At 42.3% G+C, this 17,313-nt stretch overlaps 1 protein-coding gene across 1 annotated transcript in view; it reads right to left on the bottom strand.

The window, feature by feature from the left end:
* LOC138205768 (NT-3 growth factor receptor-like) overlaps nucleotides 1–4,380 on the bottom strand; it is a 158,471-nt gene extending 154,091 nt beyond the window's left edge. The window contains exon 1 of the mRNA XM_069161988.1: nucleotides 3,597–4,380. Within this exon, the coding sequence (XP_069018089.1) occupies nucleotides 3,597–3,874 (278 nt within the window). The 5' untranslated portion in view covers nucleotides 3,875–4,380. The remainder of the gene's footprint in view (nucleotides 1–3,596) is intronic.
* Between the last annotated feature and the right edge of the window lie 12,933 nt (nucleotides 4,381–17,313).

The raw sequence follows: 17,313 nt of genomic DNA, 5'->3' as shown, positions 1-17,313 counted from the left end.
AACGCTAGTTTTGTGTGCACTCCGTATCTGAGCACATGTTGCCGGCCCCTCGATGAAACCGCTCTGTTTTGAATCACCATGTAGAAGCAGGACATTCATTTCTCTGTGAACAGCAACAAGTCTGAATCCACACTCAGGAAAGATGATGTGAGAGAAGGTCCGACTCCAATACACACAGGACTTTTGCTTTTCATGGAAGCAGTGGCGGCTGACATCTAAAGCAACTCACACTGAGACCGCTGGTCCTATTGAGATGCAGAATGCAGCGGGAGATGGAAAACCAACGAGACGAGTGGAGGCTGCCTGTGTTTGTGTGTGTGTGTGTGTGTGTGTGTGTGTGTGTGTGTGTGTGTGTGTGTGTGTGTGTGTGTGTGTGTGTGTGTGCGTGCCGTGTGTGTGCGTGTGTGTGTGTGTGTGTGTGCCGTGTGTGTGCGTGTGTGTGTGCCGTGTGTGTGCGCATGTGTGTGTGTTCTGCAGCCTAAATAAGAGAGTGTGGAGCAGAGAGCACGAGAACACAACAGCAGCCATTTCCACTTCTTTCCACAACAAGGATCTGATGGACTGCAGAGTGCTGCTGGGTAAAATGTAGCGAAGCCCTCCGAGCACAAACACACACACACACACACACACACACACACACACACACACACACACACACACACACACACACACACACACGCTACTACAAGGTGGCAAAAGGAAATTCATGTAAAATGTTGATCTTTTGTCTCGACACTCTGTCAACATTGCTTTCTACTTTGACGCCACCACGGCTCAGTGAAGTGAGTCAGAGCTGCACAGAAACAGCAGGTCCCTGAACCCAACGCCAGACAACACGCAGCTTTTAATGAGATACAGTGAAACCCAAGCGGCAAGCGGTGACGTCACCCGTTGGTTTGTGAACGCCCGTTATGAAGCCTCGAGCTCGGATTTTGGCCGGCACTATCTTGCCCATATTTGGGTGAGATTCGGGAGGGTGCGGGGGGTAGTGGGGGACCTGACTTGATCTGATTGGAAACCTGGCAATACTTCGTCCCGCCCACCGATAGCCGTAACCTGACTGCACCACAGGCCTGTCAATCAAACAGACACGCCGCCAAAAACATTTGGAAGCTTATTTTCTAATTAATGACGGGATTATTCTTGATTATAACTGAAGGATAAATTCAGATTTATTTCAAGTCCATCGTGAATCCAACCTTCACACGCTGTATATCTTTCCACAGGGTAACTACGGGTCCCTACAGAGTATCAAATCATCGTCCTCATTCTTTACCAACAGTCAAATCAAGAGTTCATCTCCAGTTCAAGTTTGAGGATGAAACTCCCTCAGTTTACCTGCTGAGCAATGAAGCAGAGACACAAAACATCAGGAATAATCCAGCGCACAACAATAAGACGCAGTTTCATCTGTCTGACAGCCCAATGCTCATTTTAGCAGAACATATTGAAACTAAATGAGGAAGAAAACCTTCAGGAAGACTCTAACTTGTGTTATCACGTGTCAGAGTGGAGACTTGATGTTTAGGTTCATCACAATGGTTGTGTATGTTCTGATCGGAGCGACCGCGGTGCCACTCCCTGAGCCGGATGTCCACTAGCTCCACCCTAAATATTCAGTTTGAAAAAACAGCTCTGATATCTGGAACAATGACACAAACTGCATCAGCTCAACAGTTCTTGAATAGGAAGGAAACAGCAGCAGCATCAGGACAAACATTACATGATAAAATCACCACATTTACTGCAGTGTTGAACCTTCTCACGTTGATGTTACAACCGCTTCTGATCTTTAAACTGATTTCTGCCAACAATCAGATTTAATAAGTTGACTGCTGTAGAGGGATTTCTAAGCAGCAGCAGGAGAAGCAGAAGATAATATATAAGATGAAAAAAAGATTCCCCAGTTTGACCCTTTAAACCTAAATCCTGCATCAGTTTTTCTGAGCAGGCAGTTAAAGATTCAGTGTTACTTAATGGGTTCAAATGTGACACAACATTTTACTGTAGATGAGTAGGTGTCACAAAGATGCATCAAACACGCACACACGGCCTCACGAGGCGGACATCGGTTTGATCGAAGCCTTCGGGCTTCAGGTTCAGATTCTTTGTGCATCTCATCCAAAGGAAGAGGGATTTCTGGAGAGACCTCAGCTCTCACAGAAAAGAGGATATGAAACTGAACTGGGTCTTTGGCGGGGTTTTTTTATTCAAGACCCAGTTAGAGAATATCCGTCTGTCATGGATATTTGGAGGACTGTTAGTTGCTCATCCCCCCCAAAAAACTGACATTCAGACTGAGATTTGTGCTTATGAGGAACTGAGTCATAACTGCTTTTATCATCCAGTGAAAATAGCTATTTGGGGATGTCTGGGTTTATTACCTCTCAGGCTGAGCAGCTCTCTGCCATCAGTGAGCTGTTTAGGAATATACTGCAGCGGGTGCTGGGGGACAAATAATCACATCTGAAGGGACAAATTCTGGATTTTTGTGTGTGTGTGTGTGTGTGTGTGTGTGTGTGTGTGTGTGTGTGTGTGTGTGTGTGTGTGTGTGTTTTGGGGCCTTTCAGATCATCCTCCGGCTGCTTTTCAGATTTTCAATGTGTTATGAATGGATTGATTTAGTGATGCAGATGTTTGAACGTTCAAGAAAGATATTATTAGCAGGAATGTAGACAGAAGTAAACCCTCCTCCTAAAGAGTTCAGCTATTGTTTGAGCTTCACAATATATACAGTATATATATACAGTATACTCACAATATATCCTCAGTGTCGGGTGCTTTTAAACAGAAGAAATCATTTCATGGAAACCAAAACAGATATTGTGTTCTTCCTGTGTTCGTATTTACAGCCTCAGTCTCAATTTACTGCTGTTTACTGTTCAGGTGAGACCGGCTCTGAAGTCTAAACCTGACTAACAGAATCCTTCACCTTCTCAGACCTCCTCAGATGTTTCATGAAATTCACAGAGAATTCGTGAGAGTGGATTTAAGAAGATAAAAATCATCAAAATTAAAAGACTAGTCTGCACTGTTTGTTCCCCCAAATAATGATTTAACCCCTGACTGGGCTCACTGAGCTGCATTTAGAAACACAACACTGAAGTTTGGTGAAGAGATTAAGATGGAGGACAGCTGCCTCATCAGAAGTTGGTAAATACACAATATTTACCAGCGACCTCCAATAATTTAATTATTTTCAGGTGTTCTTGGACGGCATCCCACATTTTCATCAAGTATATGACCATAATTTTCATTATTGTAATGTCATAGTTATTTTAAATCAAAGTACGGCCCTGTTGAGACCACCTCACTCCGCAACATTTTGTACATTAGTTAAAAATGTTAATAAAATTGTTTTAAAAAAAAACACACACACATTTTGAACCAAAGGGATCTCATTTCTTCATTTTCTCATGAAGGGTTCTTACTGTTCTGCAGATTTAAAAAAATGTGAAGGTTCTCACCGCCTAAAAACTGATGATAATGAAATCCAGTGCATGTAGCTAAATCACGGTAACCTCATCTGAGCAGACAAAAAAAAATGCAGTTAAAAACCATCGACTCAATGAGCTGTGATCTCCAGCAGCACTTACATGGAGGTGATGTTCTGGAAAAGGTCCTCGATGCTCCTGGTGCTATTCCCCGCGCTCCCGGTGCCCTGGAAGGACAGCAGCGGGGAGAATTTGTTCTTGTCGGACGTATTGCAGTAGATCTCCGTGGGCGAGCAGGTGCAGGTGGGCGGACAGTCCAGCAAAGAGCTCAGGTAGTTGTGAAAGAAAACGCTGAGCAGAAGGAGAACCCTCCAGCAGCACCATATCCTGAGCGGGCGACGCACGCCGAATGCGCCAAATAACGCTCCCGGTACATCCATGCTGTCACGACTCAAGTCCCCAGGTTTGTTCGCAACTTCGAGGCGCAGCAGCAGCAAAAAAAAATACAAAAAAATGAGTCAGATCCTCCGGTTCAAAGTCCGCTCCGCGCGTCCGTGGGTGGAGGACCGGTGTCTTCACCGTGTCTCTGTCAGGGCAGTCCAAATGTTAGGATAAGACAGCATCTCTCCTTTATGTCCGTGTATGTGTGTGAGCGTGTGTGTGTGTGTGTGTGTGTGTCTGTGTGAGGGGGTGTCAGAGGGTTTTAATGATGCCAGTCACGGTCCTCCTGCTCGGTGAGAAAGAAAAGACACACACACACACCGCCTGAAGGAACAAAAAAGGAATAATCCCGAAAATATTCCAGGTGACATGAAGGGGTCTCAGTGCGCGCAATCCTGTTCTCTTCCTCTCCTCCTCCTCATCCTCTCTCTGCATCGTTTTATGTCACCTCTTTCTCTCTCTCTCTCTCTCTCTCTCTCTCTCTCGCTCTCTCTCTGTCTCTCTCTCTCTCCCTCCCCTCTCTTTCTCTCTCTCGCTCTGTCTCTCTCTCTCTCCCCCCCTCTCTTTCTCCCTCTCTCTCTCTCTGTCTCTCTCTCTCCCCCCCTCTTTCTCCCTCTCTCCCGCTGTTGCTGCCACCAGGCGTTGGGAGTGGTGGAGAGACGTAAAGACACACTGGGAGGCAGAGAGAGAGAGAGAAAGATTGCATCCTCCTAGCTTCAGGTCCCCCTACTGGGCACACTGGAAACTAACACACACACACACACACACACACACACACACACACACACACACACACACACACACACACACACACACACACACACACACACACGAGTATTTTACATCATTTTTGTTTAAATAAGAGATCCTGGGGGCCACATACCTCCCGGAGCTCCAAACGCCATAGTTCACCAGATAAGAACTGGTTGCCAGCATATCGATGAGGCTTAAATACAAGTTGTGTTGAACTGTCTTGTTTTTGACAGGCTTTGTTCACAGAATATGACAGCTAACAAGTTATTGGTGACTTTTTGTCAAATTACTTTGAGCGAACTCTCACACATGAAACACGAGGTTCAGTCTCGTCAAACCATCATATCGGCCTTCCATCAGAGTAAACATGAAGAACTAACGGCTTCATGATGAGACGGCTGGAAACCTTAAAGGTTTGTTATCGGCAGAAAAACAACATGGTTAGGTTAGGTAGGTCAAGTTACGTTACGTTACGTTACGTTACGTTACGTTACGTTACGTTACGTTACGTTACGTTAGGGTAGGTTAGGTCAGGTTAGGTCAGGTTAGGTTATTTTAGGTAACGTTAGTTTAGGCTAGGTTATATTAGGTTAGGTTTGGTTTGGTTATTTTAGGTTAAATTAGGTTGGGTTAGGCTAGGTTAGATTAGATTAGATTAGATTAGATTAGATTAGATTAGATTAGATTAGATTAGATTAGATTAGATTAGATTAGATTAGGGTAGGTTGTGTTAGGTTAGGTTATTTTAGGTAACGTTAGTGTAGGTTAGGTTTGTTTTGTTTATTTTAGGTTAAATTAGGTTGGGTTAGGCTAGGTTAGATTAGATTAGGTTGGGTTGCGTTAGGTCAGGTTATTTTAGATTAGGTTGCGTTAGATCAGGTTAGGTTGCATTAGGTTAGGTTACGTTAGGTTGTATTAGGTTAGGTTAGTTTGCGTTAGGTTAGGTTAGGTTACGTTAGGTTGTATTAGGTTAGGTTAGTTTGCATTAGGTTGCATTAGGTCATGTTATTTTAGATTAGGTTGCGTTAGATCAGGTTAGGTTGCATTAGGTTAGGTTATGTTAGGTTGCATTAGGTTAGGTTAGTTTGCGTTAGGTTAGGTTAGGTTGCGTTAGGTGAGGTTGCGTTAGGTTCGATTTGGTTTTGTTTGGTTATTTTAGGTTAGGTTATTTTAGGTTTGGTCGGGTTGGGCTGGGTTAGGTTGGGCTAGGCTAGCTTAGGTTAGGTTGGGTTAGGTTAAGTTATGTTAGGTTGGGTTAAATTAGGTTAGTTCAGGTTAGGCTAATTTTGGTTGGATTAAGTTAGGGCTAGGTTAGGTTGGGATCTGGTTTGGGTTAAAATAAGTACTTTGATTTTTCTTCCTGAACATGTAAATAATGAAATTGCAGTTAATTGAAATGGGAAACAAACTGTGGTCTCTCATGTAAAAGCCAAGTATTTTATCAGATCGTCTGTCCACTTCAACCTCCTGACTTCCTCTTTAGTTGCCTCACAACTAACCCTTTATTAATCCCCAAGGGAAAAATGTTTAGCTACAGCAGTATTTATAGATACCCAAACCCAAACAGCCAAAAGGCTCAGTTTAATGGGAGGACTGGTCCTGATGTCGCATTCTGGTCGACAAGTTGATGATGGTTTATCTTTCACTGTGTATTCCTGGTCCTCAATGGATACATGTCATAGCAGAAGTAATGGATGTTTTTGTCCACCTGGGGGCAACGGACCAAACTGTGAACACGACAGACCTGTAACTTCGAACACCCACCCCCATAAAACAGAAAAAACATAGAGAAACCTGAGTCACTCCCTCTTCTTTTCATCTCTCTGTGTGTGTTTCTCTCATCAGGATGCTGCTGCTGTTTAAAAGCTCCACTTAAACCAAGCATAAAAGTAAACTCCTCCCCCACTACAGAGCACTGTGAGCACAGTGCACCTGTAGGCTCAGCAAACAGATTGATGTTCAGTTTAAGGAAGGGAGACACTAACACACACACACACACACACACACACACACACACACACACACACACACACACACACACTTTGAGCTTGGCTTACAGCCTTGGAACTGCTTGGAACTCAATGTCTGAGAAAATGAACTCACATCAGACCCTATTCAGTGCCTTTGGTCTATCATTTTATAATAAATCACATCTGAATGTTAACTTATTTACAACCATCACATCATGTTCTACCTTTCAGCAACCATTGTTGCATTTCATTTCCATGTGGTATGAAACTCAACTGGAAATCTGTCTATGTAATAATGTGTGACCACACAGTATAGAGATTTCAAATCAGTTCACACAATAAAAATAGAAAAATCAAGATTAAAATGCTGAATGTGATTTGGCTTTGCTGAAATAAACAATACCCTCCCTTAAAAAGTCATTGTACAAATGGGAGCATATTTTGCTTCAAAACCTGTACATATCGTTCACCATGGTAATGGTGCCTTCCAGATGGGCAAACTACCCATGCTGTGTGCATTAAAGCACCCTCATACCATCACGGATGATGGCTTTTGAACTGTGTGCTGAGAACAAGCAGGATGGTCCCTTTCCTCTTGCCCAGAAGATGCAGAGTCCATGATTTCCAAAAAGAATCAAAGATTTAGATTTGTCGGACAAGAGGACAGTTTCCACTTCGTCTGAGTCCGTCTTAAAAGAGCTCTGGCCCAGACAAGGCGGTGGTGCTTCTGTATCATGTTTATGTATGGTTTCGTCTCTGCATGGTCGAGTTTGTCCATTTATGGATGCAGCGATGAACTGTGTTCACAGACAATGGTTTTCAGAAGTGTTCCTGAGCCCATGCAGTGATTTCCACTACAGAATCGTGTCTGCTTTTAATGCAGTGCTTCCTCAGGGCCTGAAGATTACAGCCATCCAAAATTGGTTTTCGGCCTTGTCCCATGTGTACAGAGATTTCTCCAGATTTTCTGAATCTTTTCATGATATTATGAACCGTAGATGAGGAAAACCACAAATCTTTTGCAGTTTTATGCTGAGGAACATTATTCTTATTTGTTGCACTATTTGCCCACGTAGTCTTTCACAAAGTGGTGAACCTATCACTATCTCCACAGGTGAAGCTGCTCTTTTTGTACCCACTAATGTTACTGATCTGTTGCCAGTTAACATAATTAGTTGTGAAATGTTCCACCATGTGTTTGTTTTTTTGTGTTACACAACTTCTCCAGTCTTTTGTTGGCAATACAATTTCTCAGTATTTGATGTGTTGTCTTTGGTCTATTTTTGAGTAAATATGGGTTTGCATGATTTACAAATCATTGCATTTTTTGTTTTGTTTACATTTTACACAGCATCCCAACTTTTTGGGAAATGGGTTTTTTAACTAGAGCCTTGATACACAACTACTAAGACAATTCTACTGCTACAGAATATCAGATACACCAGAGCCCAAACAGCATTGGATCTGTGTGAAAGCTGTCACCTTAAGTCTAAGATGTTGCTGTATTGATGTGGTGACACGTTCAGATTTTAAATGATTGGTTCTCATTTGTCTTTTGAAGCAAACATAATTTCAACCCAGTTGTTCTCACTGCAACTCGATTCTCTTGTTACATCACATTAACATCAACACTGCAGCTTGCGTGTAACTTGCATATCGTCAGAGTTACACAGTTCAAATATAGAATATAATAGTGTAGAAGACCACGTCTGAGTCTCGCTCTTTAGGTGAGACAATAAACCTCAAACATTCACTCTGTGTGTTCCTCACCTTCAGGAGAAAAAATCAGGTTCTTCCTAACAAAATGAAACATTCCCAAGTTTCATTTTTCTATTTGACAGATAAACGGCATACAGAGCAGGAGTAAACATTACATCAGCTACCTTTGCTTTTCTGCTTGTCTTTAAATGTATCGATTACTTTGTGTTGCATTGCATCCCCTGGCCCTGATAGTTTGGTGTTCACAGTGAAATAGAAATGTGATTAAATTTAGACTATGTTAGTGTGCTGTTTATCCTCATGAAGAATTTACTCAAACTCTCAACACGACCATAAAAACTGGATTGCAAAGCTCGAGTCCTTTTGTACGAAACTGCTCAACAATAACAAACAGAAAATGAATAAATAAAATATTTGCAGGTTTTATGTAGCATGCATTTGGACCATAGTAATAGATGTCTTGCTGGCAGACTAATGGCAGTCATGGTTTTATATTGTTCAGGATGATGAGGTTGTGTAGAAGGATGCATCGTGAGAGTATGGCAGACTTCTACACAACTCTGTAAAATCCTGTCTTACAATCCATAAGAACATTTATTCTCAGTGCTGTTAAAATAACCTCTTGCCTCAGTAGGTGTACAAAGAACTACAGTATGGTGATGCAAGTCAACGGACACTGTGCTGAGGTCAGCGTAAGGTCCTGGTCTAAACTTTGGTTCAATTGATACAATAAATATTTTGATATTAGCATTGATTCAATTAATTGTGTGATGTGGAAGTTACTGCTGGTCCCAAAATACTAGAAACGTGTCCTCCTCCTCTGCTGCGGCACAAAGCTTTTAGCCTCTGTAACAAACTGCTGCATCATCTGCTCCAACTAACAAATGTTACTGATGCGACAGGAAATAGTGAATTTATTTGAGACTACTTCCAGAAGCATGATTCATCTTTATTCGGTGCTCTGTGGATTGTTTTGGGCAGCAGGACGGTGTCCGTCAGTCCGAGTCACAATGTGTGCATCTGGAGCTCTGTGGCACACAGGAAGAAGACTGATTGGTTTGTTTGGGTCTGAAAATATGATTCAAGAAAAAAAAATTCTTTAAGGTTTTAAAACTAGACAAAAAACTGCTTCAAAACCCAAGCTGTCACATGACTCAACCCTAACTGTGTTTCAGCAGCAGCTTCACGGCAAGCTGAGTGTTTAAGCTCCTTCAGAGGATTTGACGTAAGGAAAAAGGGAGCTGCCTCCTCCTGTGGAACACCCACCGGTGCTCCCGTGAGAGCTGTTTCATCAGAGGCACGCCGCAGGAAGAGGAGGCCCAGCAGGTTTGTTTACTGTCGGTCTGTGACACTTTACAGCACATCTCCGTCTTCAGTTCTGTAAGACTGACGACTCTATATGTGGAGTGTGACATGAGGTCCTTTTAAAGGGAAACTCCACCAATCATCGGCATCAAGGCAGCGTACTCAATCACAACAAGTCCTCAGCCGGTGAAAGCAATGCCATCTGAAACTTTCATGTCACTTTGTCAAAAGAGAAAATAATTGTGATTGTGTCAGAGTGATGTCATCAGGGTCATTTTATTTCTGTAAGAAAACCTCCGTTCCCATCATATTACTGTCATGACCTGTGTCCATCTTGTAAATAACATTTACATTAATGTCCGAGTCATAGCTATGATCAGGAAAGAAGTTAATAAGAATACAAATTTCAACGTGTCAGTCTGCATTTCTCTGTCAAGGTGATTAAAAAAAAAAAAAAAAAAAATTGGTTGTATTGTAATTTAACATATTCTCAACCCCTGGAATAGAACTGTAAAATAACTGGTGTAAAAATCTACTTTGACAATGGTGCACTGTTGCTCAAATCAAGAAAAATACAAAGTCAAACTTTTAAGTCCAGAACTGGTGTTGTGGGTATAAATCTGCAGGTGCACATTTGTCATGCTGCACATACAAATCCTCCCAACTCTGTACGAGTCAGAGGCTGCAGGTCTGAAGAGGAAGCTCATTGTGTTCAACAGCCTGTGGCACACAATGCTCATTATTGCTCATTATTACAGTGTTGTTTTTCTCTCTAATGTCGCACACTGTTAACTATATTAAAGCCCTGCAACCTAAACCATTTTCTGAAGCCCCCAAAATATATATTTAAATAAGTGTCATAAATCTCTGATGATGAGCCGACTATTGTTTTAAACCAACAACTATTAGTCGACAAGGAGAATCTTTATTCTGTGGTGTCATGGAGCATTCAAGCGCCGTGAGGAGCTCAGAAATCTGAGACTTGAGCCAAATGAGGAAACTTACAATTCAGATGTGTGACAGGTCACGCTGATCTGAGGTAATGAACTCGGTCACAGTGACTGCCGCCTCCTCTTTTATATTGCACCACTTTAAATTCCCATTGTGAAACATGAAAAATGAAACATTTGACTGACTGAGGTCTTTATTCTGTTTAACTTCGCCTTGTAGGGATTCAGGAAATGGGACTTAAGTGTACGACACAAGTTCACTCTTTTACTGATAAGAGATGCAAAAAAACAAACCAAAATCAATAAGGGCAGTCCACAAGCAGTCCAGAATCTATAAGGCAGAAGAACAGAGACCACAGAGGCACAAGAGGACATGTCAAAGAAACAAAGTCCAGGAAGCAAAACACAAACTCACAAAACTCAAGAAAGACCACTGCAACAACGTTTGACACAACAACGATCTGACACAGGAAGTAAGGCGCACGCAGACTTTATACACACCCGGGCGCGGCATTACTAATTACACACAGGTGGAGACAACCAGGGCGGGGGAGACAATCACAGAGGTGGGAAAATATGAGGGAAGGAAGTGAAGACAAAACAAATAAGACAAGAGGTGAGTCGCCAAAATAAAACAGGAAATGAACATGAAAAACCTAAAAGGCAGACAGACAAAAGCTAAACACTGAGGACAAGACAGAAGACACGATGAGAAATGTCTTCAGAAATACAGTCAAAAACTGCAAGAACTCCAGTGTAGTAATGGTGCTAGAACTGCCCTAGTTGGGATGCAGGGCCTTTTTTTAGACACCTTTGGAAAATAAAAAGACAGAAGATTTGAAAACTGTGACAGTCGTGTATGAATGAGCGTCATCTTATCACCATATTGTGTTTAAACTGGCGCTCCTGTTTCTTTCTCACTTCGTCCTGACTGTAAATCTCCGCACCGCCGCTGCAGCTATATTTATTCCACCGAGCTTTTGGGCTAAAAGGGTTTGGTCCCACCCATTCAGAGAACATCAATCAGATGTTAATGTCATGACTTCTTAATGTACCTATGACCATAATGCATTATGGATGAACCATTGATTCCTAATGGTGAGTTAATGTACTGCATGTGACTGGGCTGTGGTTTCATGATAGATGGATAGAAACGAGCCTCTCTTTCTGTGTCTCTTCCCCACACACACACACACACACACACACACACACACACATTTATATGTCTTTGCGAGGACATTCACTGACATAATGCATTCAACTGTCAACCTAAACCAAACCGAAATTCTAACTTAAGCCTAAAAAAACTAGTCTTAACCCTTCGAAAGATGTTTCAGAAAGAGACGACAGGTCTAAAATGTTCTCACTTCGATTGTCTAAAACTCAAACAGGTCATCACAAACAAAGCTGTACAAGTCCACAGACACACACAACCCTGTATATCCAATTTGGATTGTAATTCCCTCTGAAAGGTTACTGTGTTGTTTTGTTGTTTGTTTGCTTTGTACTGGCCTCCTGCAGTTCATTACTGACATTTATACCGGCTACGTTTTCAACCTCTCAGCATGAGTGTGGGTACAAAGATTGTTGGATGTCCTGTTGGCCCGATACTCTGATCCAGTAAAATATACTAAGATAATACCTCGTTGATTTATTCTGAAAAAAAAGAAAAATAGAGGACTGGTTTTGAACTGGTTCTCTGTTTTTAGAAATGTATTTCCTCTGTGACTGTAAAACACTTTACGTGAGCTCTCAGGAATTCGTTAGAGAAGACTAACTCTCAGAGACACAATAAACAGGAGAGGAAAACTGTTGGAGCATCACTGAGGCTGCAAACAAACAACAAACTATACTACAACAGACAGATTCAGGTAAACAGATTAGAAAGACAGAAGATAACATATACTGTTATGAATGTTTGGATATGTTGATTCCCATGGATCAAACCAGGAAGTAACAGGTAGCTGAAATGTACCGACTTTAAAAACATAAGACTTGACATTGACGATAGTGTATATTTGCTGTTTTTCCCTTGAACCCAGTAGTGTTGGATGATGTCACCTAACAAACAGAGAAATAGTGAGGAAATGTGTTCCAGAGGCAAAAGACAGAGAAGGAGAGAGGCTGGAATATGGGATCCTTGAGTACACTGCAAATAATCCATGAGCAGGTCTATGAATACACAAAGTTCACTGCAGTTTGTAAACAGCATCAGTCTCTAAATGTAGTTTAATTCAATTCATTTTTTTCCACCTTAAGTGTAAAGGTCTTAGATGTTCAGCATCAGATCGCTACACGAGGAAATAACAGTCCGTAAACCCTCTGAATGTGCAGTAGGACCTTTGTTACATGAGTCAAACACGAGGACTGAATAGAATCTGATGCAGAGTTCTGTTACAGTCACCAGATTCTCACTTTATCGAGATCGATTAATTTAATTTCTACTGAGTTTTAAATTCCTCCTCTTTAATTTTATGAGGCACTTTTGGAGCATGCTTGACTGACAGCCTGACTAACGCAGCTGTTGTTTTTGTTGACTTTTCAACAAAATTGGATGCATGTGGCATAAAACATGAGCAGCGCTAATTAGAGGCCCGGGGAAGGTTGCCTTAAAAAATATAATCACAAACAAAATTGTTATTTTTCTGGGCAGTATACAATAGACAAAAACTCAGATATTACCGATACACTTTTTATATTGATAGATGGTCACCCATGCCACCTGCGTCAGTTCCGTTCCATAGCACACAGGAGCTAAAGCTCGATGTAAAGGAGTCACTGTTAGTCCTGTGATGTGTTTGTTTTGATCTTTTTCTGCTGGTTTTATTCTAATCACACATTATTCTGCTGCACATCCCAGTCTGACTACAGCAGTGATGATAACATGTCGGCCTCATGGGAAAGTTGATTGTAATTATCGAGTCAAATACGGTTGACAGAGTTTTACCAAGATGAGAAGAGTCTTCTTTGTAATTGTGGCTGTGTGTTAAACCCAAGCGGCAACGAACAGTGACGTCACCCGTCGGTTTGTGAGCTTTGCGAAGCCTCGAGTTTGGATTTTGTTGCCGTTTTGGAGTCAGAAGTGACCATATTTAGACAAACTGGAGAGGAGGAGTGATGACTCGATCTCTGAGAACACTACGCCCTGCCCACAGATAGCAGAAATCTGACTGCACCATGGGCCTGTCAATCAAACAGACATGCTTTTTTGAGGCCTAATATTTGATTAATGATGGATTATTTTCAGATGGACCGCCAGAAAACTAAGAAGGACGTTAGTGACTGACACCATGACTTGTGGAAACAATATATACCTTTGTATTTCATGAGTGAAGTGAATGGTAGTCTATGGAGCCAGAGACCAACCCCTAGTGGCCCTCAGTGGTATTGCAGTTCAAGGCACTTCCACATTGGCCTCATTTTTCAGACCTGGAATCTATGTCCACTTTTACATACAGTCTGTGGTAAAACCCCAGTCGGACTGGCCGGCAGGGAGCTGGGACTTTAATGTACAAGCCCCCTCCCCCCTCCTAATTCCCCATGCTTGATTCCCTAGTGCCACCAATACATGAAACTACCACAAAGACCTTTATGGGCCCATTATGGGTGGATTGCAATAAGGAACAATAAAATCTGAAATGATTAGTTCTTTAAAGTGGCTCTATTATTCTACGATCTTGGTGTACTTTATCATGTAAAACTACTTTAATAAATTTAATATTTCAGCTGCATGCTCTGCAGAGTATATTCTGAAATAAATTTGAGTTTAATCAAATTGCCACAAACAGAGTAAAGCCGACTCCTCTGTTCAGTCATAATTACCATGTCTGATGAGACGAGGTGTAAAACAAAGCATAAAAATAATGTGTGCTGTAACACTCCCAGTGTGTGTGTGTGTGTGTGTGTGTGTGTGTGTGTGTGTGTGTGTGTGTGTGTGTGTGTGTGTGTGTGTGTGTGTGGATGTGACAGCATGACAGTGACGAGCAGAGAAAAGACCGGTCGTTATAGAGACTGTGTGATCGATGGCAGTTGTGAACGAGGATGCTCGCTGTCGACAAAATCAGCTCTCACTCTCCGACAGCTTCATGCCGGTGTGGTTACCATGACAATAGAGGACAGAGTGAGACACGGAGAGAGATGGAGAGAGCTGAGGGGACATGGCACTGAGGCCGACTGATCCTGCTCAAAGTTAAACACACAAGCAACAGAATGAGAGACGACTGGTGTTGTCCAACCTGCGGATCCTTCACTGTACCCGGCTGCTCGCTGCATCCTCAGCGAAGCTGACAGCTCATCAAGGATGATGGACAAGTGCCGGGGTGGAAACACAGCTGCCTGTGAGAGGGAGGGGGGCGGAGACAACAACGCACACTCTGTCATTAGTTGCAAAGTTGAATAAAATAGCTTCAGAGCACCATAAAGAATACGACGCTCTATTATTTCACAGCAGGACAACGTGACAGCTGAAGCCTTTGGTGAGACTGAGGCACGACTGCTGTTGCAAGATGGTGCAAAACATGGAAGTCAGGATTCAAAGTATGGAAACGACAAAGAGCCCGGTCACAATGCGGTCTGAGTCTCTGCACTGAAAACACAAAGTGATCAGTGAATTTATTTAGTTAAATTCAGGTGTGGGAGTCAAGATTTCTCTTCCCTACAAAATCACATTTGAATCTTTTATTCTGAACCAGCAGTTGTACTCAGCACACATTAGCCAGCTGCTTTGATTTCTTTCCCTCGACACGCAGCACTGTTTTCAGTAGAATCAGCATTGAGACGAGACGGTCTGCGAGAAGCATTTCTTTTGTCCTTTGCCTTGTGTTAAGTGAAAGGTTTTCATCTCCTGACAGTTGGTCAAGTTGGTTTTCCGTCACTCCTACACGTGTATTCATCTCAGAGTGTGATCGCACCCCAAAATATTCTCCTTCAGCGCGGCTGCAGTGCTAACTAACTGGCAGAGGCCGGTCCGCGCTCGCTTGTCACGTCTCGGCTCGTACCTGGAGAGTAAAGTCGCACTCGGGCTGCATTCTTGTTAGAGCGTTCGGTGTGAATTGATGCTGTGGCCTTGAAACTTCAGAGGCACATTCCTCAGTGCTGCACGCCTCTGATGTTATTCACACTGCTGCTGGCTGAAGTCAGCTTGCATAAACTGATTTGGCATCAGTCTCAGCTGGGCTTGACCAGGAGGAAGTAAATTAAGTGTCACCATCAAATCCTGGAGGATCCCTGGGTCTCCTTAAGTGACACCGCAGAACGAGGACACAGAAAACAAGGACAAACATACATGAACTATACACAGCAGTGGTGCAGAGAGGGGAGGATACTGATGCTTTACACTCTTTAACTCTTTGCATGAAATCATGACCTAATGAGTTCATAAATAAGTGTCATTTCCAGTTGTGGGGTGCATCAGTTTTCAAATGTTTTATTAGAACATTATGAAGCCATCCATAGCTCTGAAGGTAATGCTGAACCAACCGTACTGAGACACTGCGTTCACATCAGATGGCTCAGTCCATTCTTGGTGCTCATTTTGGTATCATACCGAAGACACTGGAGCAGCAGCAGCTGGCCCATTTAAAGGAATAGTCATCTTGGGAAAATGGGAAATATGCTCTTTTTTTATTATTTAATACCACTCTCATGTCTGCCTGTTAAATTTGAAGCTGCAGCCAGAAGGACTGGAAACAGAGGAAACAGCTGGCTGAAATTGTCCAGAAGGGAAAACCTCTTTGCTTGGATCATCATGGTGACAGAAAGACTTGAGGAAGACACTGGTCCTTGTCCAGAAAAAAGCCCCTGATAAACCAACACGGTGTCAGTTTTAATCTTCAATATCTGTGCAGATAAATTTAACAAGATGTGCTAGTCATTGACCTTCAGACAAGCTGGTATATGTTTCATCCTTCAACAAAGATTAGTATTTCCCCCTTTTACCGGTCGTTATGCTAACTGACAGCTGATCGTAGCTTCATGATTTAAATGAATGAGGGTTTGTAGATTTCTCTTAAAAATATTACAACACCATCTCTAAAAAAGTTAAATGTTAATAAAAACAAAATGTGACAATTTGGAAGTCATGCAAACCCGTATTCAATAGAAAATAGACAAAAGACAACATATCAAATGTTGAAACTGAGAAATTGTATTGTTTTATTAAAAATATATGCTCATTTTGAATTTGATGGCACCAACACATCTCAAAGAGTTGGGACAGGAGCATTTTTACCACTGTGTTGCATCACTTCTTCTTTTAACAACACTCTGTAAACGTTTGGGAACCAGTTGCTGGAGATTTGAAAGTGAAATGTTGTCCCATTTTTGCCTGATATAAGATTTCAGCTGCTCAACATTTCACGGTCTTTGTCGTTTTTTTCGCGTCAGAATGCATCAAATTCTTTAAATGGGTGACAGATCTGGACTGCAGGCAGGCCAGTTCAGTCTGCTACAGAGCCACGCTGTTGTAACACGAGCAGAATGTAGTTTGGCATTGTTTTACATGAAATAAGCAACTTCTTCCCTGAAAAAGACATTGTCTGGATGGCACATATTTTACTCGAAAACCTGAATATATCGTTCAGCATTAATGCTTCCTTTCATGGTTCCTTCCCAGATGTGCGAGCTACCCACGCCATGTGCACTAATGCCTCCGTGTACCGTCACAGATGCTGGCTTTTGAATTGAGCGCTGATTACAAGCTGGATGGTCCCTCTCCTCTTAAGCCCGGCGGATGCAGCATCT

The sequence above is a fragment of the Embiotoca jacksoni genome, unplaced genomic scaffold, assembly GCF_022577435.1.
Source record: "Embiotoca jacksoni isolate LCO1_2020_lvr unplaced genomic scaffold, fEmbJac1.0.p SCAF_3, whole genome shotgun sequence".
NCBI lineage: Eukaryota > Metazoa > Chordata > Actinopteri > Embiotocidae > Embiotoca > Embiotoca jacksoni.
The sequence above is the reverse complement of the archived record's forward strand: the minus strand, read 5'-3'. Positions and strand labels throughout refer to the sequence as shown.